Genomic DNA, 25,170 nt, shown 5'->3' with positions numbered 1-25,170 from the left:
TGACAAGAAAGAGTTAATGAACAGTATAACCAAGTCAGCATTAATACTTTTGTGGTAGCAGTGTCAGTTTTATATACAGTTCTAAAATGCTAAGGCAGGAAACATATATGTTGTTCAGGTTAAAGTTTGTTTTATGACAAATTGAGGCAAATTAACAGATCAGAGGAAATTTTGTCAGAATTTTGCAGCCACAAAAGTGAAAGATGTGTTGATGAAGGGCTGTATACACATAGCTAATCTCATGCCCCTAGTGATTATGGAAAATGATAATTTTATCTAAAATTCTGCAAAAGCATGATGGTGTATTTACAGATTTTTTTTTTGTTCTGGTGTATTGGATCTTGGGCTTATTTTAAAATTATTTAAAAGAATATGTATTGTTTTATCTTGGTAGAGTAATATATTTTACCCTACTTTCTCCTATTGTATTATTAATATGTAGCTTTTGTCAGAATGCCTCAAATCTCACAGACTTACCACTGTTTATAAGGTATTATCTATACTAATAAAAGGCAAAGCCCTCACTCACTCACTCACTCACTCACTCATCACTAATTCTCCAACTTCCCGTGTGGGTGGAAGGCTGAAATTTGGCAGGTTCATTCCTTACAGCTTCCTTACAGAAGTTGGGCAGGTTTCATTTCGAAATTCTACGCGTAATGGTCATAACTGGAAGCTGTTTTTCTCCATTTACTGTAATGGAGATGAGCTTGAACGCCGTGGGGGCGGAGTTTCGTGTGACATCATCACGCCTCATACGTAATCACGCAGTACATAGAAAATCAGGAAGACCTCCAAAAAGCGCTGAAGAAAACATGCATTATATAATTGAGAAGGCAGCGAAACAATAAGAAGCGAGCGAGTGACATATACAACCATATTGATGAGTTCTGCTACTTCGGAAACAAAGCACGATGTAAACCTACACTTTAAATTAAGTTCATAGACAGGCTGCCGCTGGCGTTTGTAATTTAGTGCCTGCCCATATAAGGCCGTCCGTCAGCGGCAATCCAATAGCAAACTCCCACTAAATATTCACGGGTTAAGGACTGTGCTTATGCAGAGGAAGATGAGATGGTCAGCGTGGTGTTTGGCACAAACTCAGCGAAACTGCGAGAGAAAGTTTTAAGTGCCAGGATTAAGGTAACATTAAATACAGCCATGGACATAGCACGAGATGGCACCAGCACAACTGGGGAACTTCGATGCATGTACACCGAGCGGCTCACGTGAACTGATGCAGTGCACAGATAAAAAGCAACAGTTCCAAAGAGCTGAACAAAACCGAATTACACAATTGAAAAGGCAGCAAAAAATATGAAGCGTCTGATACATACAAGCATATTCATAAATGTTGCTACTGTGGAAACAAAGCACACGGTGGAAAAAGTCAATGTCCCGCTAAAGGAAGACAGTGTAAAAAAAAAACCCGTGCATGCAGTGTGTCAGAGCTGTTTATTGATGCAGTAAGAAACGAATCGATGAATGAAACCTGTCATCTTTACAACGATTTTGCTAGTAGTATATAACTTCTCCCCACCTTCCCTCCTACATCTATAACCTCAGGTAATTAGGTGTAGTAAAAGACAAGCAGGATTTAAGTTACAATTTAAACAATGTATTATTGATAATATTTATAAATAATACAGTGATACCTTGAGATACGAGTGCTCCAACATACGAGTTTTTTGAGATACGAGCCATCACTGAGTCGATTTTTTGCCTTGAGTTACGAGCCAAAATTCGAAATACGAGCCATCAAAGAGCTTGTCGCCACACATTCCGAGGAACTGACGACAGAGGAGTTGACGGAACTAGAGACACAGCAACATACGGACGTTCTGCAGGAGATCGGTATCGCGGAGGAGGTTATCTCTTAAAGTGAGATAAAGAAAGTGTTTGCAATGTGGGAAAAAGTTTCGAACTTTAAAGAAAAGAAACACCCTGAAAAAGTTGCAACTGATGGCGCAGCCGCGCTATTTAATGACACTTGCCTAACACTTGACTTTATTGAAAAGAAATACCCTGAAAAAGTTACAACTGATTGCGCTGCGGCACTATTTAATGATACTTGCCTAACTTATTTCAGAAACATTCTAAAGGGGAGGACTAAACAAAGCTCCATGGATAGGTTTCGCCCTGCGAATGAAAGGAAAGCGTGGCAAAAAAAAAAAAACTAGTGAAGAAGAAAATTCAATTAAGCAAAAGTGAAGAGAAAGAAAAAAACATTATAATACGCTAATCAGCTTCGCCAAAATCTGTTTATTTCTTGAGATTCTCTTTAATGTATTAGGTTTTATTTTGTTTGTATACAATATTTGTTCATTATAAATACATTTTTCTTATGCTGAAAATATTTAACAAAAAATTGGGGTGGTTTTTTGGGGGCTGACATGAATTAATCTCATCTCAATTAATTTCAATGGGGAAAATTGATTTGAGATACAAGCATTTTGACTTACGAGCCCCGTCATGGAACGAATTAAACTCATTTCTTAAGGTATCACTGTAACAATATGCAAAGTACATTTGAATATTGGCAACCATATAACCTGATCAAATGGTGATGTGTAGTCCAGGCAGCACACAGACATGTTAGTTACTTAAAATGTCTATAGTTAAGGCATCATTTGTGGCCAGCTGTCTTCAGAACAGGCCACCTTGCCTGTTTCAGTATGGCTGCCGACCTGTGCTCTTCATTGTGTTGTCCTTTCAGTAAATGCATCAGTTTGGTAAGAGAGAGAGATACTCCTTCATCAGATGTTAGTAAGAGAGAGAGAGTGAGGTTAAGCAAGCAGATTTATAGATGTTGTGTCCAACCCCTAGAGCCAATAGGACGTTGTGGTACTTAAAGGCTTCTGATACAAGCCAGTTCCAAACAGCCATACTTCAGACCAATGGGGGAACAGAAAACATCTTAACACCTGCCATCCCCCAAAACCATATGTTAAGGTAAAGCTTGGCAGTTAGGCAGCCTGGCTTTCTTACGGGGGTTGACAGACTTTAGCTGAGAAATACTTGACAAACTGGTTTCAGGCACTTCCCCCAAATCCTGTCGTAAAATTCAAAGAGACTCAGTCCCAAAAGGCAGGGACAAACATCAATGCTTCTCACTAATGTAACACCAATATCACATTGCTTTGCCTAAATTACAAATAAAGACATACAAAATATTTATCAACTTGTATGCAAAATCTCACATCACAACATATATATATATATACTGCTCAAAAAAATGAAAGGAACACTTTTTAATCAGAGTATAACATCAAGTCAGTGAAACTTCTGGGATATTGATCTGGTCAGTTAAGTGCTAGATGGGGTTGTTAATCAGTTTCAGCTGCTTTGGTGTTAATGAAATTAACAACAAGTGTACTAGAGGGGCAACAAAGAGACAACACCCAAAACAGGAATGGTGTAACAGGTGAAGGCCACTGACATTTTTCCCTCCTCATCTTTTCAGACTGTTTTTCACTAGCTTTGCATTTGGCTATGGTCAGTGTCACTACTGGTAGCATGAGGCAATACCTGGACTTTACAGAGGTTACACAGGTAGTCCAACTTCTCCAGGGTGTCACATTAATACATGCCATTGCCAGAAGGTTTGCCGTGTCTCCAAGCACAGTCTCAAGGGCATGGAGGAGATTCCAGGAGACAAGCAGTTGCTCTAGGAGAGGTGGACATAGCTGTAGAAGGCCCTTAACCCATCAGCAGGACCGGTATCTGCTCCTTTGGGCAAAGAAGCACAGGATGAGCACTGCCAGAGCCCTATAAAATGACCTCCAGCAAGCCACTGGTGTGAATGTCTTTGACCAAACAATCAGAAACAGACTTCATGAGTGTGGCCTGAGGGCCCGATGTCCTCTAGTGGGCCCTGTGCTCACTGCCCAGCACCGTGGATCTCAATTGGCATCTGCCATAGAACACCAAAATTGGCAGGTCCACCAGTGGTGCCCTGTGCTTTTCACAGATGAGAGCAGGTTCACCCTGAACACATGTGACAGACATGAAAGGATCTGGAGAAGCTGTGGAGAACATTACGCTGCCTGTAACATCTTTCAGAATGACCAGTTTGGTGATGGGTCAGTGACGATCTGGTGAGGCATATCCATGGAGGGACGCACAGACCTCTACAGGCTAGACAACGGCACCTTGACTGCCATTGGGTATCAGGATGAAATCCTTGGACCCATTGTCAGACCATATGCTGGTGCAGTGGGTCCTGGGTTCCTCCTGGTGCACAACAATGCCTGACCTCATATGGTGAGAGTATGCAGGCAATTCCTGGAGAAAGAAGAAATTGATACCATTGACTGGCCACCAAGCTCGCCTGACCTAAATCCAACAGAACACCTTTGGGACATTATGTTTCGGTCCATCCGACTCTCCTAAATCCGATAGAACACCTCTGGGACACTATGTTTCGGTCCATCCAACTCTGGCAAGTTGCACCTCAGACTGTCCAGGAGCTCAGTGATGCCCTGGTCCAGATCTGGGTGGCAATCCCCCAAGACATCATCCGTCGTCTCATTAGGAGCATGCCCTGACGTTGTCAGGGATGCATACAGCACGGGGGGCCGTACAAACTACTGAGTACGACTTTGAGTTGCTGTAATGAAATTTCGGCAAAATGGACTAGCCTGCCGCATCATTTTTTCACTTTGATTTTTGGGGTGTCTTTGAATTCAGCCCTCTGTAGGCTGACAATTTTCATTTCCATCCTTTTGTTCCTAAAACATTACCCAGCCCATATCAGTATAGATATCCAGCATGTTTTTTTTCCCCCATTGAGATCTGAAATGTTTTCACAACGCTCCTTTAATTTTTTGAGCAATTTATATATACAGAGAGAGAGAGAGAGAGAGGACATAAGAAGGCAAATAGAAAGTTCATCAAACCTTCATACGGGCAAAATAGAAAGTTCATCAAACCTTCATACGGGCATTCTGACAATCAGAGAATTCTTCATATACACTAATACTCTGCCTTATGATATTTCTATAGGGAAAGTAGACAAAGCATTTCTGGAGACCTTTACATCTTCACGTAGTCTTCCTCTGCCTTTCACTCCACATGCTCAAACCACTTAGTTTATTTCAACACAGATCATCTCCACACTTTCTTTTTATGTCTTTCTTTTAAATTAGCATTTTTCTCCCTTACACTCTATGACACCCCAAATATTCATCTGATCATTCTCATCTCCATTCCTTCTCTGCTTAATGTTTCGCTTTGTTTGGCCATATCTCTTACCTATATATATCATACTACTCCTCCTCTCACAGCTTTTATAATCTTTGTCCTTCAATGGTAGAGAGATGATACTAGAAGTGAGAGTGCAGGTCAACTGTCAGAATTTCTTCCATGCACCACTGTCAAAAAGCTAAAGTTAATATAAGTTAATATAAGATAGATCAGAGCAATAGCTTTATTGGAGAAGAGCATCAGATAACATGGCAGTTAAGACAGTAATTTCTAATTAATCTGTTAAAAAGGCAGACTTTTTATAAATAACATGATCATAAACAAAATTAACAGAGCACCTCGGCCATGGGTCAGATAAAATAAACAATTTGCTTATCTTTTACATCAGTACTAACCAATCTGATTAAGCTAAAATATTTTCCATCACTTTCTATTTTAGACAGACAGCTGGAGCAAGCACTTCTTGCAGTAAACAACCCCATAAAGCATTGCATCCTAAATGTAAATGTTGTTGACATGTCTTAAGCTAACCTTCAGTTAAGACAAACTGGCCTAGAAGCCCCCTCCTCGAACTGCCACCTTACCGTGTTGGAGGGGTTTGCGTGCCCTAATGATCCTAGGAGCTCTGTTGTCTGGGGCTTTATGCCCCTGGTAGGTCCACCCAAGGAAAACTGGGCCTAGGTGAGGGATGAGACAAAGAGCGGTTCAGCAAACCTTCCATGATGAATTAAAACTTTGGACGGCGTTTTTCCTCGCCTGGACGCGGGTCACCGGGGCCCCCTTCTGGAGGTGGAGCTCGATGGTGAGCGCCTGGTGGCCGGGCCTGCACCCATGGAGCTTGGCCAGGCACAACATGAAGAGGCAACGTGGGTCCCCCTTCCCATGGGCTCACCACCTATGGGAGGGGCCAAGGAGGTTGGGTGCAGTATGAGTTGGGTGGTGGCCGAAGGTGGGGACCTTGGTGGTCTGATCCTCGGCTACAGAAGCTGGCTCTTGGGATGTGGAATGTCACCTCTCTGAAGGGGAAGGAACTTGAGCTGGTGCATGAGGTTGAGAGGTTCCAGCTTGATATAGTCAGGGTCACCTCAACACACAGCTTGGACTCTGGAACCAATCTCCTTGAGAGGGGCTGGACTCTCTAGCACTCTGGAGTTGCCCCTGGTGAGAGGCGCCGAGCGGGTGTGGGCATACTTATTGCCCCCCGACTTGGAACCTGTTCATTGGGGTTTACCCCAGTGGACAAGAGGGTAGCCTCCCTCTGCCATCAGGTGGGGCGATGGGTCTTAACTGTTGTTTGTGCATATGCGCTGAACAGCAGTTTAGAGTACCCACCCTTTTTGGAGTCCCTGGAGGGGGTGCTAGAGGGCATACCTTCTGGGGACTCCAATTTTCAAGACTTCAATGCTCATGTGGGCAATGACAGTTAGACCTGGAAGGGCATGTTTGGGAGGAATGGCCTTCTCGATCTGAACCCGAGTGGTGTTTTGTTAATGGACTTATGTACTCGTCATGGATTTTCCATAACGAACACCGTGTTCAAGCATAGGGGTGTTTATATGTGCACTTGGCACCAGGACTCCCTACAACAACAACAACATTTATTTATATAGCACATTTTCATACAAAAAGTAGCTCAAAGTGCTTTTCATAATGAAGAATAGAAAAATAAAATACACAGTAAGAAAGTAAAATAAGTCAACATTAATTAACATAGAATAAGAGTAAGGTCCAATGGCCAGGGTGGACAGAAAAAACAAAAAAAAACTCCAGACGGCTGGAGAAAAAAATAAAATCTGTAGGTATTCCAGACCATTAGACTGCCCAGTCACCCTAGGCCTCAGTTCGATGATCAACATTATGGTTGTGTCGTTGGACCTGCGGCCATATGTCTTGGACACTCGGGTGAAGAGAGGGGCGGAGCTGTCAACTGATCACCACCTGATGGTGAGTAGGCTTCGATGGTGGGGGAGGATGCCGGTCATGCCTGGTAGGCCCAAACGTGTTGTGAGGGTCTGCTGGGAATGTCTGGCAGAGTCCCCTATCAGAAGAAGCTTCAACTCCCACCTCTGGCAGAACTTCGACCACATCCTGAGGGAGGTGGGGGACATTGAGTCTAAATGGGCCATCTTCCGTGCCTCTATTATTGATGCGGCTGAGCGGAGCTGTGGCCGTAAGGTGGTCTGTGACTGTCATGGCGCAATCCCTGAACCCGTTGTTGGACGCCAGCGGTGAGGGATGCTGTCAAGCTGAAGAAGGAGTCCTACGGGACCTTTTTGTCCTGTGGGACTCTGTAGGCAGCTGATAGATACTGGCAGACCAAGCGGAATGCGGCTTCGGTGGTTGCTGAGGCAAAAACTCGGGCATGGGAGGAGTGTGGGGAGGCCATGGAGAATGACTTTCGGACGGCTTCGAGGAGATTCTGGTCGACCATCCGGCATCTCATGAGGGGGAAGCAGTGCAGTGTCAACACTGTATATGGTGGGGATGGTGCGCTGCTGACCTCAACTCGGGACGTTGTGGGGGGAGTACTTCGAAGACCTCCTCAATCCCACTAACATGCCTTCCAATGAGGAAGCAGAGCCTGGGGACTCTGAGGTGGGCTCCCCCTTCACTGGGACTGAGGTCACAGAGGTGATCAAAAAACTTCTTGGTGGCATGAGGGTGGATGAGATGCGCCCGGAGTTCTTCAAGGCTCTGGATGTTGTAGGACTGTCTTGGTTGACACGTCTCTGCAACATCGCATGGACATCAGGGACAGTGCCTCTGGATTGGCAGACCAGGGTGGTGGTCCCCCTCTTTAAAAAGGGGGACCGGAGGGTGTGTTCCAACTATAGAGGGATCACACTCCTCAGCCTCCCTTGAGAAAAGTCTATTCGGGGGTTCTGGAGAGGAGGGTCCGTTGGATAGTCGAACCTTGGATTCAGGAGGAACAGTGTGGTTTTCGTCCTGGTTGCGGAACAGTGGACCAGCTCTCCACCCTTAGCAGGATCCTGGAGGGTGCATGGGAGTTTGCCCAACCAGTCTACATGTGCTTTGTGGACTTGGAAAAGGCGTTTGACCGTGTCCCTCTGGGAATCCTGTGGGGAGTGCTCCGGGAGTATGAGGTACCGGACCCCCTGATAAGAGCTGTTCGGTCCCTGTACAACCGGTGTCAGAGCTTGGTCCGCATTGCCGGCAGTAAGTCGAGCCCATTTCCAGTGAGAGTTGGACTCCGCCAGGGCTGCCCTTTGTCACTGATTCTGTTCATAACTTTTATGGACAGAATTTCTAGGCGCAGCCAGGGTGTTGAAGGGGTCCGGTTTGGTGGACTCAGGATTGGGTCACTGCTTTTTGCAGATGATGTTGTCCTGTTTGCTTCATCAGGCCGTGATCTTCAACTCCCACTGGATCGGTTCGTAGCTGAGTATGAAGCAGCTGGGATGGGAATCAACACCTTCAAATCCGAGACCATGGTTCTCAACTGGAAAAGGGTGGGAGTGCCCTCTCAGGGTTGGGAGCGAGATCCTTTCCCAAGTGGAGGAGTTCAAGTATCTCGGGGTCTTGTTCGCGAGTGAGTGAGATTAACAGGCGTCAATTTACCACTTGATGTATGTTCCTACCCTGACATATGGTCGTGAGCTATGGGTAGTGACCAAAAGAACAAGATCGTGAATGCAAGCGGCTGAAATGAGTTTCCTCCACAGGGTGTCTGGGCTTTCCCTTAAAGATAGGGCATGAAATTTACTCATCCGGGAGGGCCTCAGAGTAGAGCCGCTACTCCTCCGCATCGAGAGGAGTCAGATGAGATGGCTTGGGCATCTGATCAGGATGCCTCCTGGACGCCTCCCTGGTGAGGCGTTCCAGTCACGTCTAACTCCAGCTGATAGGTACCGCGAAGGCCAAGCGGAATGCGGCTTCAGTGGTTGCTGAGGCAAAAATTCGGGGAGGACCCAGGACACGATGGAGGGACTATGTCTCTCGGCTGACCTGGGAACGCCTCGGGATTCCCCCGGAAGAGCTAGAAGAAGTGGCCGAGGAGAGGGAAGTCTGGGTATCTCTGCTCAAGCTACTGCCCCCACAACCCGACATCAGATAAGCGGAAGATGATGGATGGATGGCCTAGAAGCCTTGCAATAAAAAAAAAAAACACAGCTTATCCTTGTTACCACTGCTGAAACTGCATATCTCTTTCTCTGTCAAAAACAACTCTGTTGCTGATATCAAAATTTAGACTCACTACATCCTCTCTTTTTCCACCTCTCTCACACACTTTCTAAAAAGAAAAGTCGCACTGGTCACCTGCAAATTACCCTTCACACAACTACATCTTTTGGCACCAGTTTCTAACAACCCATGCACTGGATTAAGATTCTCCCAACACCTTGACCATACTTGCAAAACAGGCACATCTTTCACTCCTCCTGCACCTTCACTTTTATCACCATAGTCTTTACTGCCTTTACTCTAATACCCTTCACTTACAAGCTAGCTTTCATTTCAGTATCTTCTTGTTCAATTCCACTTCAGATCTTACCTTCAAAATAAGATGTTCAACATACAAGAATAGCAGTCCTTCACATGCTTCTCTGCTGCACCTCTAACCATCATTTCATAACTCTGTTTCCATCTGCACAGCGAATAACCCTACTACTAACACTACTCATCATTAGAATTCTACTTAAGAAGAACAAATGAATAATGTAGTTTCTTTCCCTTAACCAGATGCTTTTCCTACATTAGCCTGACAGGTCACATTTGTTTTTCCTTCTCCAGAAATTTTACCAAACTGTATTTTGCTAATTTTCATATCATGTCTTTTGTTTAACTCCATGTCAACTTCTTTTATTACATGTTCCAAAAATGTTTTTACTCACTATGACCCACAGTACATCATCCTTTCATGAATGTACTGGAATCAACATACATCCTTTACAATCTTCAGAAATCATCCTCCACAAATGTTTTGTTATACATGTTTGTCTGCCATTGAAATCCAGGACCTTTTTCTGACTTTAGCATTTCCGAACACCATTAAAATTTGGCACGATGCTTTACCTGGCTTCTTTTTTCGACGATGGCAGCATTTTTTTAAAAATTAATGCAAACAAAAGGTATTAAGTGAGAAGCCTGTGAAGAATTGTAATAAATAAGGGGGCAAGACAATACATTTTAATTTTATTTTAATTTTGCAGTAAAGTCTGTAAAAGACATACCTTTTTTTTCTTTTGGTGCAAACATAGTTATGATGTGTAATGCTTTGTTCTTGTTTAGTAGACAAAATTGAACTTTGTAGCGGAGTTCCTATTGAGCAATCATGAGTATAAATTTTTTTCTGCATTCATTTCTTGAAATAGTTGGGCAAAGTATAATTAGTGAAGCTCTGAGAGCCTAGAATGTATTCATCAGTGATATTTTTGATTGAGAGCCTACATTGGCATGCAAAAATCTGGGTACACTTGCTTAACACTAGAATCCCTGAAGCCTATGACACGGGCATGCTGACAAAGTACATGTTCAATGCCACTCCTTATTCAGGAAAAGATTCCAGTTGTCCCATGGGGGAAATACTTTCCGAGACTAAGGTCATAAAGCTTAGCCATTTCTGGACAAAGGCAGAACCGTTGCGTAAAGTGCGACAGTAGTTTCCACCTGCAGCTAAAGTCATTTGCGTACTGAAGTAGCATTGCACATGTACTTTGTCATTATGCCCGTGCCGATAAAACACAGAAAGCTCTGCAGTCTACTTCTGACTTTACGCTGTAGGAAGATAAGTAAATAAATCAAGGTAAATAACATTCGATGAGACTTTTATATAAGTAATATATAAATGTTTTTCATATAAAGACCATCACAAAACATAGTCACAACTAGAACTTTGCACAATGCCTTGGCAAGTTCGGCATGTAATGCTGTTTTGTTGAAGGATGTGTGTGTGGCAGATTGACTGGCAGGACATCACCCAAACTGTTGCTGCATCTAAACGATGCCATCTTTCACCTTTACACCTGGTGCAGCTGTGTTGTTCTTATGTGTGAGTGGACGTTTCTTGCGGAGGAGGGCTTCTTTTTTCTTTCTCTGATGTGGAACCCTCATCCTCATCTGAGTTCACCTATGTTATAGCATGTCTTTATTTGAAAACAGCAGTGTCAGATCAGGGGGAGTGTGAACATGACTGAGAGAATAAAACTGATTAAAAAAAATTAAAATAAGTTAACCATTACAAATACCATAAATTTACACTGGCTGTTACAGACTCAAATCAAATCATAGTAACAATAAGAGCAGCTGACTACTTGAAACAGTAATTCTGAGAAGCACCCAGAATATAACTTGCGACCTTTTGATTATAAGGCAGCAGTTCTTAACCACTGTACCATCCAAGAGGCCATTTCAGCATCGTACCCTAACTTGATTTCTTTTTCTTTGATTATACAGTGGAACCTCGGTTCACGACCATAATTCGTTCCAGATCTTTGGTCGTAAACCGAGTTGGTCGTGAACCGAAGCAGTTTCCCCCATAGGATTGTATGTAAATACAATTAATCCGTTCCAGACCGTACAAACTGTATGTAAATATGTAAAAATATGTACAGATTAAGCACAAATATAGTTAATTACACCGTAGAATCCACAGTGTAATAGTAAACTAATGTAAAAACATTGAATAACACTGACACAAAACACCCAGGCTCCCTGATCAGCTACAGGAGCTGGCTCGCTCACGCGCTCTCTCTCTCTGTGTAGCGCGAGCGCACAAACACACACACACACACACACCTATCCGTCCCCCCAATCCCTTCCCTGTCAGCTGCCCGGCTCTCTAATCTCTCTGTAGCACGTGCTCTAGCAGCATTTTTTTAAAATGACTTTTAAGCACAGCAGAAAAAATTCCAAAGCTTGCAAAACCAACTCACAAGCAAACAAGAAAGCGAGATTGCAGGAGATCACGCTATTAAACCTAAAGCCTGATCGCTGTAAACAATGTTTTTAAAATGAGTTTTATGCACAGCAGAAAAAAACATCGCACAAATCCGAACTTCATTTAAAACCAACTCAAGCAACCAAAAAGTAACATTGCAACAAATCACACGATGAAGTCCTCCATGTAAACAATTTTTAATGAGTTTTAAGCACAAGGAAAAAGCGAACATTTGAAAAGAGAAATGTAACATCGCACCTAATCGCTATGAAAAACTCCATCTGTAAACCTTTCATGAGTTTTAAGCACAAGGAAAAAAGCGAATATTTGAAAAAAGAGAAAAATAACATTGCAACAAATCGCATTATGAACTAAAAAAATTACTTTTGAAAAATCCGTAATACAAAAACCACCAAGAAAACTAACCTTGCATGAAACAAGTTCTGGCATGAAGTGTTTTCCTTCAGGTGTTTTCTCTCTTGTGATTTCTTGGGTTTCTGGTGCTTTTAGCTGTTTAGCTGGTGGGAGTGAAAGCCTCATGCAGCCATTCCAAAAAGAACGTTCTTGTGACCCTCCACATTACTGGCAGTCTGGCTTTGTTTACATTATGCTGCTTGAAAGCACGAGGGTTCTCCGATTGGTAAATGAGTAAACTGGTAAACATTTTTTCCACCTTTTGTAATTTCTTTCTTTACTTCGATTTCAATTTTCTTCAAAACTTTCTTCTGACAACTCTCCACTTGCTTAGAAGCCATAGTTAACTGCAAAAGCACACGAAATACTGTAGAGCACAAAGAGAGTGCACGTCTTATTGAAAACAATGAACAAGGAGCGGCTTTGCTTAAATGAAAAAGCATGGCCGCTCTCTTTCTCTCTCAGGCTGCCTGTGGGGAGGGGATGGTTTGCTTGCACTACAGCCTACAGATAGGCAGGCAAACACGTGCAGCAATCTCCTCCTCCCCCTTCCCAGCAGGCACGTGCTAGCTCGCCCTTTCTCTCTCTCTCTCTCTCTCTCAACTGAGGACGCAAGGGAAACTGGCTTGTTCAGCAAACACGTGCAGCAATCTCCTCCTCCACCTCCCTAGCAGGCAAGTGCTCGCTCGCCCTTCTCTCTCTCTCTTTCAGCTCAGCTTGCAGGCAGGCAAGGGAACCTGGCTTGTTCGTATACCGAGTGTGTGGTTGTGAACCGAGGCAAAAGTTTGGCGATCTTTTTGGTCGTGAACCGAGTTGTACGTGAACCGGGACGTTCGTGAACCGAGGTTCCACTGTATTCTCGAGTAAAACCTCACTTGTTTTGTTATATGTGTACCTTTTGTGAAAGTGCTTATTTGATATTTGGACTTCAGTCTTGACACATTATACACTTCATGTCAGAATTTTGTCGTTAGTGCTATAACATGAAAAAAGTTTGTTTTAGGTATGTTGTCAACATTTCTCACATTTCCTGTCATCCTACATTTACATAGATCATTGTAGACATGGAGCACATATGAAATGCAAGTGTTCCAAACAATGATATATCTTTTACCGTATACATCTCCAGGCACATCACACCCAGATAAATAAGACTTGAACTGGGACAACATTTTGCCCTTTCTGCAGCGGTTTGGGTGGATGGGATAGTAGGCTGCTTGCTGTTTTTGCTTATTGACACATTTACAACACAAAAGACACTAATGGAGTGGTGCAAAGGAATTTAAGGTGGCCTGGAATTACAAGTTTTTTTGTAGGCTTCAGGGATTCTAGTGTTAAGATGTCAGTTACTGTGAATAGTTAAGTGAGCAGAAGATGAAATAATCACCAAAAGGTGTAAAGTTAAAGATAACACATTTCTTTAATATTTCAAGCAAGATTATATTTTTATTTCCGTTATTCACAGGTACAAAATACCAAAAAAATGAAAAGCGCCTGAAGCAAAAATTTGGGCACCCAACATGGTCAGTACTTAGTAACACCCCATTTGGCAAGTATCACAGCTTGTAAATGCTTTTGTACCAACCTAAGAGTGTTTCAGTTCATACTTCGGGTATTTTCACCCTTTTGTCCTTCCAAAAGCCTTCTAATTTTGCAAGATTCTTGAGCCTTCTTGCATGCACTGTTCTTCTGAAATCCACCCACAGATTTTCAATGATGTTTTAGTCAGGGGACTGTAAGGGCCATGGCAAAATTGTCAGCTTGCACCTCTTAAGGTATTCCATTGTAGATTTTGAAGTGTGTTTCGGATTATTATTTTGTTGTAGGACCCATCTTCTTTTTAACTTCAATGACGAAAGACCCGGTGACAGTTCTGCTACCGTCACACAGTCCACTGGACTTGTTTCCAAAATGCATCAGACTTGCTTAGATGTTAGTTTTACTGCTTTTGTTTATGTTTTTCCTTCAACTGTTTGTATTTATTCTGTATTTGCTGTTCAGCGCTCTGTGACCTCTTGTCTGTGAAGGGCGCTATATAAATAAACTACTACTACTTGCACACTCCAGGTGCTGAAGGTTATCGCTAGGACACAGGAAAGGTTTTCTTCTGCTGACTCTATCATGAAGGTTATATTTGTTCAGTTGTTGCTGCACAGTAGAACACTGCACCAACACAATGAGCAGTTCTTTCTGAAAGTTTTCTTGGTCTTCCAGACCTCAACTTGACCTCCACTGTTCCAAGTTAACTGCCATTAAGGTGTCATTTTGCTTAACTTCTTATTAACATGACAAACTGAGGAAACAGCAACCTGAAAACACTTTGCTATCTTCTCTAGGCTTCTACTGCTTTGTGAGCATCAGTTATTTTATTTTTCAGAATGCTAGGCAGCTACTTAGAGGAGTCCATGGCTGTTGATTGTTGGACAAGATTTGAGGAGTCAGAGAATTGATACAGCTTTGCAATTTGCATCACCTGGAGTTTCCTAACAATGATGATTGTCCTTAAAAGACAAAGTCTGAGATCTTGGTAAAAGTTATCTGAGACCTCATATATCTTGGGGAGCCCAAACATTTGCATGGTGCTTCTTTCCTTTTGTTACTGTACAGTTCTTCAAAACAAAAATAATACACTAATCTTGCATAAAATGCTGATAAGAAATGTGTCATCTTTAACTTTATGCCCTTTGGTGATCAGTTAATCTTTTGCTTACTTAACTGTGCACAGTAACAGACACTTTAAGCAAGAGTGCCCAAACCTTTACATGCCACTTGTCACGCTTGTGTTGAAGAGTTGCACAAGAGATAAGAAGACAAGACCAAGTTTCCAGGGAAGTATAACCTTTTCTTCAACATACAGCTGCCCAACACTAGCTCCCTTCTTCAGATTAAAAGAACACAAAGTCTTCCTTTCTGAGCAGGTTCAGTGGCTCAGAAGCAGTAGCTGGGGCAGACACAATCTGGGGGAGAGAGGAAAGAAGAGTGAGCAATTGGGCTGTTTGGGACTTGGACTTTTAAATGTTCTAAACATTATGTGTAAGCCTACAAACCTGCAGCTGATCCTGCAGAGAGCCTGTTAAGAGTATCTTTGTACGCTTGTATTTTTTTTGAAGAGGCAGCTGTGTTTCTTTGTCATTGGTTTAGTGTTTAATAGAGAGTCAGTGCGCAGCTAACAGTGTAAGCGTATAACTGCTGATGTTAAGTGGTAGGAATGAGCTGCAGACCAGCTACTGAACTGTCTTTGCATGTCTGCTGCTGCTTTCATATACAATACAGCAAATCTATGGTGGCATCATCACTCTCGTACTGTATATTTGTTATGATAATTGTTGTTCATCCATCTTCTATGAAACCCAATTAAATCTAGTTCAAGGTCATTGAATGGAAGCCTGTCCTAACACCATAAGTTTAAGATTATTTGAAATCAGTTTTATGTAATTATTTATCTTCATATTTATTTTTATGCTTCTAGAAACTCAAATTTCACTTCTTCAAATGAAGTAGAGGAGCAGATATCAACTGTACAGGATGCAGAAATAAATTTGCTCAAGTCTGGAGAACTGACGTAAGTGGACTTTACCTTTATTAGAATGATAGAGCCTAGATTTATGGTCTTGTACCATCTGTATGTGCTGCTGAAAAAATCTTATTGAAGAGTTATTGAGATGATAACCTCTCAGTGTGAATCCCTGAGAGATCAATTTTATCATATTTTGAATTAAAGGAGGGAAATTGCAGAATTAATTATGTAATCTGTGTTACAATTCATCCCAAAGAAGTTCAGTAGGATTGAAGTCAGGGTTCTGTGCAGGCCATTTCTGTTTCTCCACATCAAATTTGTCGAAACATGTCTATGTCTTTGCCATGACTGTACCCCTGGCTTTGTGTCTGGGGTACAGCAATGTTGGAACAGAAACAAGTCCTTTCATAAACTGTTGCAAGAAACGAAGACGTGCACTATTGTTTAAAATGTGTTTATATGGTATAGCATTAACAGCATCCTTCACTGGAACCAAGGGCTCTAGTCCAGACTCGGAAACACAGCCCCATACCATTATCCCTCCTCTACCAAACTTTACAGTAGGCGCTGTAGTAAAGTTGCACTTTTATGGCATCTGCCAAATGTAGATTCATCCATCAGATTGCCATATTGTGAAACAAGATTAATTACATAGGAGACACGTTTTTATGTGTCCAGAGTCGATGGTGGTGTGCTTTATACTTCTCCGACTGATGCTTAGCATTGGATATAGTGATCTTAGGCTTGTATGCAGCTGGTTGTCCATTGAAATCTATTTTATGAAGCTCCTGATACACAGTACTTGTGCTGATGTTGCTTCTTTATTTTTTTATATGCTTTTTCACTGAAGTATAAATTATAGAGGTAATATATAATTGCATATGTTAATCCATAAAGTTGTAGGGAGCCTATTCTGTTTGGATTTTGGGCAAAAGGTTGGACTTTGATCCAGGAGAACCCAGTTCATTATTCAAGGTAGAACATATTCAAACACACATTTAATCTCACTGAAGTGGGGCCAACTTAGAGACACCAGATAATCTTAACAAGCTAAGTGTGGGTGGAAATCAGTTTAAGATGAGAGGAACACATCCATACACAAGAAAAACATGCTAACAATACAAAGGCCACACCTCTTCCCTTCTGCTTACGAATGTAGATTTTCCCTGTGCTCCATACTGTTTTTTCTGAATTAAAGGGGTTGTGTTAAAGGTGATGTAGAGAAAAGTCAAGCAAAATTACACCTTTTATTGGCTAACTAAAAAGATTACAATATGTAAGCTTTCGAGGCAACTCAGGCCCCTTCTTCAGGCAAGAAGAGAAAGAGTTACTGTATTTATTTAATGCATGCAGTTAGCTTCAGCAGTGAACTGAACCAGTAGACATTATTCAGCAGTATCAAACATTGTTTTTAACAAAACTAGGGGGCTCTGCCCACTTCTCGCTTCGCTCACCAACCCCTGTGTTTGGTTAATCGGATATACAATTTTAAAAGCTTTTTTTTTTCTTTGGAATTGTTTCAATTTAATTATTTGCACTTTTACTTTAAAGCTTCATTAAAAACAATATTTGGAGTTACCTTTTCTTCAAGATCACATTGAATTTTGATTCCATTTTTGAACACACATTGTGACAATGCAACGTATAACTACCCATGAGTGAATATTGTTTCTGTTTCTCTAATAAATAATCTGACTTTATCTAATGTTTGTCCTTGTCATTTGGTAATTGTCATAGCAAAATCTATTCTCATGGGAAACTGTAAACATTTTAATACGAATGGCATATCAAGATCTCCTTTGTGTCTAATGTTATTCATGGAATATATACATTACCTTTCTTGTTGCCTGGTAAAATTTACATCGCTTCTCCGTGATCATAAATACAGGGCATCCGGAAAGTATTCACTGCTAGGGTTGGGCGGTATCCAAATTTTGATACCGTCAAACCTCCTCCCTATTTTACCTCGGTATACGGTATTACCGTGAATAATAAAAAAATTGTGACGTAAGGCTCAGACAGCGTCACCAAGCTGTTGGCTTGTGCCTAAACCGTTCAGAAACTGAATATCAAATACTAATACTGTAACAATAACAAAATGCAGAACAATATTAACAACTTTTATTAGCAACAAATAGCAGTTTATTAAAAAGTGCAAATACAACAGTCAAACAGAATTAAATTAACATAAACATCCAGAACAGTTTTCGCACGGAGACGCGCACACAAATCAATTAAATTAAATCACACCGCCTGAACAACTTTTAATAACAAAGAAGAGCAGCTTATAAAAAAGTGCAAATAGACCCACAACAGTCAACCAGAGTTGAATTAACATAAACATCATCCATATTATAAAAAGTATTGCAAAGCAATAGTCCTAAACAAAAACTTCTTTCCAGTCTTCTTTCCAATATAGTTTTTAACATAAACCAAATAAAAATACCTGAATCAATTAAATAAATAAAAATAAACACAGTGCAAATAGGAATGAATGGCAAGTGGCATCAATCTATTCAAGATTTCTCGCTAGAAAAACCACCATGTTTACTTTGTCCGGCTTTAACAGGGCACGTTGTGGACCGACAACTTTACCTGCGGTGCTGAAAACCCGCTCCGATGGTGAGCTTGTGGCACAGACACACAGGTACTTTCGTGCCACTCGCGACATCTGGGGAAAACGCCCGGCAGCATTTTTCCACCATTTTTCCGTCTCCTTGAGTAACTTGAGTATTTCAGCTCCGACTCGATCCTCTACGGTGCCGATGCCGACGGGACCTGCCATTGCATCAGATTTTTTTTTTGCAGCATACTTCCCAGATTCATCTTTTTTTCTCCCACTTCCACTCTAATGGCCACTGGACCTGCTGCCTCTAAGCTCACGATCTCAACCTGTAATTCAGCCTTGGTCTCAGCCAATGCGTTGTCATCCATCTCATATCCTGCACGGTACGAGGGTTGAGGAAAGTGCATTTTCTCAATATTTTGCGCACTGAATTGGATTCATACTTGGCCTCCAGCTTTGTTAGAATTCCAGTTTTGATTGACTTTGTTAGCTGGAGGTCATTTTCTGACGCAGCCAACACATTGTCCCTGCAGAGCTGTAGAATGGGGAGGATACAGGAACTGGTCACATAATTTTCTCCTGACAAAATATCAGTGAAGTCACCGACTGGTTTCAGTGCTTCGTGAACAGCTTTCAAGACGTCCATGTCCTGCCAGGTCAGGGACAGGCTGCTCCTTCTGTCATCAGACAGGACGTGTCTGATCGCTTGGGCTTGCTCGAGGATTCGCTCCACCATTGCCAGTTTGGAGCCCCAGCGAGTTGCGCAGTCCTACCGACGGATGGATGGATGGATGAATTAATTAATGAATGATGAATACACGATTAAATGAATGAATAGGCATAAATAAACGAATGAATGAATAAATAGGCGTAAATAAACGAATGAATGAATAGGCCTAAATAAACGAAATTCGTTTTATTTAGGCCAATTCATTAATTCATTCGTTAATAAACGAATGAATGAATAAATAGGCCTAAATAAACAAATGAATGCATAAATAAATAAGTCCATTAATGTATATTATTCCATTTGGTCAAATTTGCATGCACATTTATTTTAGGCTAAATAAGTCCCTTATGCGCATCAAGCCTGCATTTACTTGATAAAAAATACAGGAAAAAAATGACAATTTAAAAATTGGTTTTCTACTCGTGTATATATGTATATATATATATATATATATATATATATATATATATATATATATATATATATATATATACTGGTGTGAAAAACTATTTGCCCCCTTCCTGATTACTTATTCTTTTGCATGTTTGTCACACAAAATGTTTCTGATCATCAAACACATTTTGGCTGACCAAAATTACCCCAAGAGCGCAGAGACGACTCATGTGAGAGGTCGCAAAAGACCCCAGGACAACGTCTAAAGAACTGCAGGCCTTACTTGCCTCAATTAAGGTCAGTGTTCACGACTCCACCATAAGAAAGAGACTGGGCAAAAATGGCCTGCATGGCAGATTTCCAAGACGCAAACCACTGTTAAGCAAAAAACATTACGGCTCGTCTCAATTTTGCTAAGAAACGTCTCAATGATTGCCAAGACTTTTGGGAAAATACCTTGTGGACTGATGGGACAAAAGTTGAACTTTTTGGAAGGCAAATGTCCCGTTTACATCTGGCGTAAAAGGAACACAGCATTTCAGAAAAAGAACATCATACCAGCAGTAAAATATGGTGATGGTAGTGTGATGGTCTGGGGTTGTTTTGCTGCTTCAGGACCTGGAAGGCTTGCTGTGATAGATGGAACCATGAATTCTACTGTCTACCAAAATATCCTGAAGGAGAATGTCCGGCCATCTGTTCGTCAACTCAAGCTGAAGCGATCTTGGGTGCTGCAACAGGACAATGACCCAAAACACACCAGCAAATCCACCTCTGAATGGCTGAAGAAAAACAAAATGAAGACTTTGGAGTGGCCTAGTCAAAGTCCAGACCTGAATCCAATTGAGATGCTATGGCATGACCTTAAAAAGGCGGTTCATGCTAGAAAACCCTCAAATAAAGCTGAATAACAACAATTCTGCAAAGATGAGTGGGCCAAACTTCCTCCAGAGCGCTGTAAAAGACTCATTGCAAGTTATCGCAAACGCTTGATTGCAGTTATTGCTGCTAAGGGTGGCCCAACCAGTTATTAGGTTCAGGGAGCAATTACTTTTTCACACAGGGCCATGTAGGTTTGGATTTTTTGTTCTCCCTAAATAATAAAACCATCATTTAAAACTGCATTTTGTGTTTACTTGTGTTATATTTGACTAATGGTTAAATGTGTTTGATGATCAGAAACATTTTGTGTGACAAACATGGAAAAGAATAAGAAATCAGGAAGGGGGCAAATAGTTTTTAACACCACTGTATATGCCCCTTTTTGTATATTTGAGCCCCTGCCCCTGAGGAACTCTCTGCACGTTTTATGCTTACCGTTATGAGACTATGTTTTGGGAGTCCTAAGTCCACTTGCTTCTTGTGGAGTTCATGGTTACGTTGCCAGCTGTGTGAAAAGGCCCCGACAATATTACGGCATAGTCCGCGCACTTGTTTTTTTGCGTCTGGTCATGCAATCCATTTGTGACAGCCAAGTTTAGATTGTGACCGACGCAGTATAGCCACGGCCAATGCAGGGACCTGATTGCGGTATGAATGTTGGCAGCGTTGTCAGTGGTTATGGCTGAAAGTTTTTTCTCGTCAAGTTGCCATTCTTGAAGTGCAGCTCTGAGCGCAGCAGAAAGATTGTCCGCTGTATGACTCTCAGGAAAATACGTAGTTTGGAGGCATTTGGATTCAAGTTTCCAGTCAGGTGTAATAGTATGGACAGTCAGAGACATATATGGTGTCATGTTAACTGACGACCACATGTCAGTTGTTAAGGAATAACTGTCTGCCGCTGACAGCAGCACTTGAACATTGTCTCTAACTTTACTATATAAATGTGGGATGGCTGTTTGTGAGAAATATTTCCGTCCAGGCAGCTCGTACTGGGCATCTAGGACCTTTACCATGTCCATAAAGGACTTTTTTTCCACTGTGTGGAAAGAGACCATTTTCTTCGCCAAGTATTTTGTCACTGCATCAGTACAGGTTTTCCAACGAACACTGTCCCTTTTGTACTTTGTTGCTTTCCCGAAGGCCCCCATTATCGTCGGCTGCGTACTGGCAGTGGACCTAAATGTTGTTGGTCCTGCATCGGGAGGCGTTGAAACTGTTGCACTGAGTGAACTCGGGTCCTTTCTCGCAGCAGTGAGTGGATGGTGGTTTCGTATATGCAACCTTAGGTTCGAGGTATTTCCATCTCTCGCGGTCACCTTTTATTGCACAATTTGCAAATTGCCTCGTCCATATTTACCGCCTCTCCCTTCTCGTTCGGTCGAAACCGAAATGCTGCCAAACTGCAGAAGTTGTGTTCTTTTTCGAGACCAGGTCACTTGGTGCGCGACTCTCCATCTTTCCCCACCTCTCTCTTTCTCCTCCACGCTGTCACGTGATGACAATCATGCATCGCATACGCATTTTTAGAAATTAAATAAATTATATTTAATATTTAATCCTTGTCTCCTATATAAGTGCATTGTTTTTATGACGGTATAACGGTATTGAAACTGACACCGTTGCTATTTTTAGATCTGCGGGATACCATATTACCGTTTTACCGCCCAAGCCTATTCACAGCGCATCACTTTTTCCACATTTTGTTATGTTACAGCCTTATTCCAAAATGGATTAAATTCATTTTTTTCTTCAGAATTCTACACACAACACCCCATAATGACAACATGAAAAAAGTTTATTTGAGATTTTTGCAAATTTATTAAAAATAAAAAAAATTGAGAAAGCACATGTACATAAGTATTCACAGCCTTTGCCATGAAGCTTAAAATTGAGCTCAGGTGCATCCTGTTTCCCCTGATCATCCTTTAGATGTTTCTGCAGCTTAATTGGAGTCCACCTGTGGTAAATTCAGTTGAGTGGACATGATTTGGAAAGGCACACACCTGTCTATATAAGGTCCCACAGTTGACAGTTCATGTCAGAGCACAAACCAAGCATGAAGTCAAAGGAATTGTCTGTAGACCTTCAAGACAGGATTGTCTCGAGGCACAGATCTGGGGAAGGTTACAGAAACATTTCTGCTGCTTTGAAGGTCCCATTGAGCACAGTGGCCTCCATCATCCGTAAGTGGAAGAAGTTCGAAACCACCAGGATTCTTCCTAGAGCTGGCCGGCCATCTAAACTGAGCGATCGGGGGAGAAGGGCCTTAGTCAGGGAGGTGACCAAGGGCCTTAGTCAGGGAGGTCCTCTGTGGAGAGAGGAGAACCTTCCAGAAGAACAACCATCTCTGCAGCAATCCACCAATCATGCCTTATGGTAGAGTGGCCAGACGGAAGCCACTCCTTAGTAAAAGGCACATGGCAGCCCACCTGGAGTTTGCCAAAAAGGCACCTGAAGGACTCTCAGACCATGAGAAACAAAATTCTCTGGTCTGATGAGGCAAAGATTGAACTCTTTGGTGTGAATGCCAGGCCTCACTTTTGGAGGAAACCAGGCACCGTTCACCACCAGTTCAATACCATCCCTACAGTGAAGCATGGTGGTGGTAGCATCATGCTGTGGGGATCTATTTCAGCGGCAATAACTGGGAGACTAGTCATAAATAAAGGGAAAGATGACTGCAACAATGTACAGAGCCATTCTGGATGAAAACCTGCTCCAGAGCGCACTTGAACTCAGATTGGGGCGACGGTTCATCTTTCAGCAGGACAACGACCCTAAGCACACAGCCAAGATATCAAAGGAGTGGCTTTAGGACAACTCTGTGAATGTCCTTGAGTGGCCCAGCCAGAGCCCAGACTTGAATCCGATTGAACATTTCTGGAGAGATCTTAAAATGGCTGTGCACCAACCTGATGGAGCTTGAGAGGTGCTGCAAAGAGGAATGGGCAAAACTGGCCAAGGATAGGTGTGCCAAGCTTGTGGCATCATACTCAAAAAGACTTGAGGCTGTAATTGCTGCCAAAGGTGCATCGACAAAGTATCGAGCAAAGGCTGTGAATACTTATGTACATGTGATTTCTCAGTTTTTGTATTTTTTAATAAATTTGCAAAAACCTCAAGTAAACTTTTTTCACGTTGTCATTATGGGGTGTTGTGTGTAGAATTCTGTGGAAAAAAATGAATTTAATCCATTTTGGAATAAGGCTGTAACATAATAAAATGTGGAAAAAGTATGTGCTGTGAATACTTTCCGGATACACCTGACCAAATTATGTTTTCTTTGAAATTAAACTTGGCTTTGCTTTAACTGTTACAGGACCACAGATTCTCGTAGCGTATGGTCCATTATTGTGTAAATGTACGTTTTGTGCATTTAAAGATGCAAAGGTGAAAAGACTTTGTTTTCTGCTCTTTGCCTTTTATTTCTGACCTCGCTTTGTCCTGCTATTTTTTCCAATTACACCTGGTCTCGATGATTCATTTACTTTTGTTTGCACTAATCTCCCTCATCCCCCGGGTCTCGCCCCTCCCCCAACCCCCATCAATCAATATCCCGCTATTGTACTCTGCCCTTCCTCAATCGGACCTAACCATCACTTAAAACAAAAAAGGCTTCAACCTGGCTGGGACGCTAAAATACTTTCGAATTTTACTGCTTTCATATTCTTTACCTTTCTCTGCATGTGTATTGTACCATCATTTGTTTGAGCCTTTTGAATTCCACTGCTTTCATAATCTCTTATCTGCCTTTTTTTTCTCTCCAAAGCTTTTGGGTCTCTTTTCTCCATGCTGCTCTTTCTTCTTTGCTTAGTCGTTGACGTTTCATCTAGACTGTATTGTCCTTATACACTTTGTATGTGCTAAGAGCACAGGATCTGTGTGTGCTACGTGCCTTTACATGACTGAGTGTTTTGCTGGCTGTGCTGTTATTTGATAGTGTTTGTGTCTTGCTGGTCTTTTAAGTGTCTTCCGAGAATTTCTCGTCGCCTTGCTTTTCTTATCCAGGACTTTTTTTTTATGATAGAGAGACATGATGGCAATGTGTGATGTCATTTTGATTCCACTGCTGTTCACTAGCTAGATAAATATTATTACCAGTGCACAGTCTGGCCAACTAGCACCACAGAGTTTATGGACCCAGCCTTCTGAAGTCAGGTTTCGTACAGTGCTCTAATTAGTTATGGCTGCAATGGTAGTGAGGAGATTAAGCAGTTCGTACAAGAAAGAAAGAAAGTGAATGAGTCATTGAGACAACTGATTGAGAAAGCAAGACAATTCTATATATATATATTGTGGCGTCCGGCTGGGGGTGGAGCCCAGCTGGGACGCCCAGGAGTACCGGAGGAGGGCTTGTACCGCCTCCAGACCGCCAGGGGCGACGCCCTGGTTGTATTGGGGGCCACGGGTAGAGGGCTTGGAAGCCCAACCCTGTAGGGGCCCATGGCCACCGCCAGGCGGCGCCCCAGAGCCTGAAGAAACCTGGAGCCCAGCACTTCCGCCACACCAGGAAGTGCTGGGGGGAAAAAGACGGGACACCCGGAGGGCTTCCAGTGCGCAGCCGG

General features: G+C 42.2%; 1 protein-coding gene across 2 annotated transcripts in view; it reads left to right on the top strand.

Annotated features, from left to right (window-relative positions):
* Positions 1 to 25,170, top strand: part of LOC120529572 (FYVE and coiled-coil domain-containing protein 1-like) — a 238,352-nt gene that overhangs the window by 156,209 nt on the left and 56,973 nt on the right. For both annotated transcript variants that reach the window (XM_039753478.1, XM_039753479.1), the window contains one exon: positions 15,987 to 16,079. In XM_039753478.1, the coding sequence (XP_039609412.1) occupies positions 15,987 to 16,079 (93 nt within the window). The remainder of the gene's footprint in view (positions 1 to 15,986; positions 16,080 to 25,170) is intronic.

Source organism: Polypterus senegalus, chromosome 5 (assembly GCF_016835505.1).
Source record: "Polypterus senegalus isolate Bchr_013 chromosome 5, ASM1683550v1, whole genome shotgun sequence".
Classification (NCBI taxonomy): domain Eukaryota; kingdom Metazoa; phylum Chordata; class Cladistia; order Polypteriformes; family Polypteridae; genus Polypterus; species Polypterus senegalus.
This window is presented reverse-complemented; position numbering and strand designations above follow the sequence as displayed.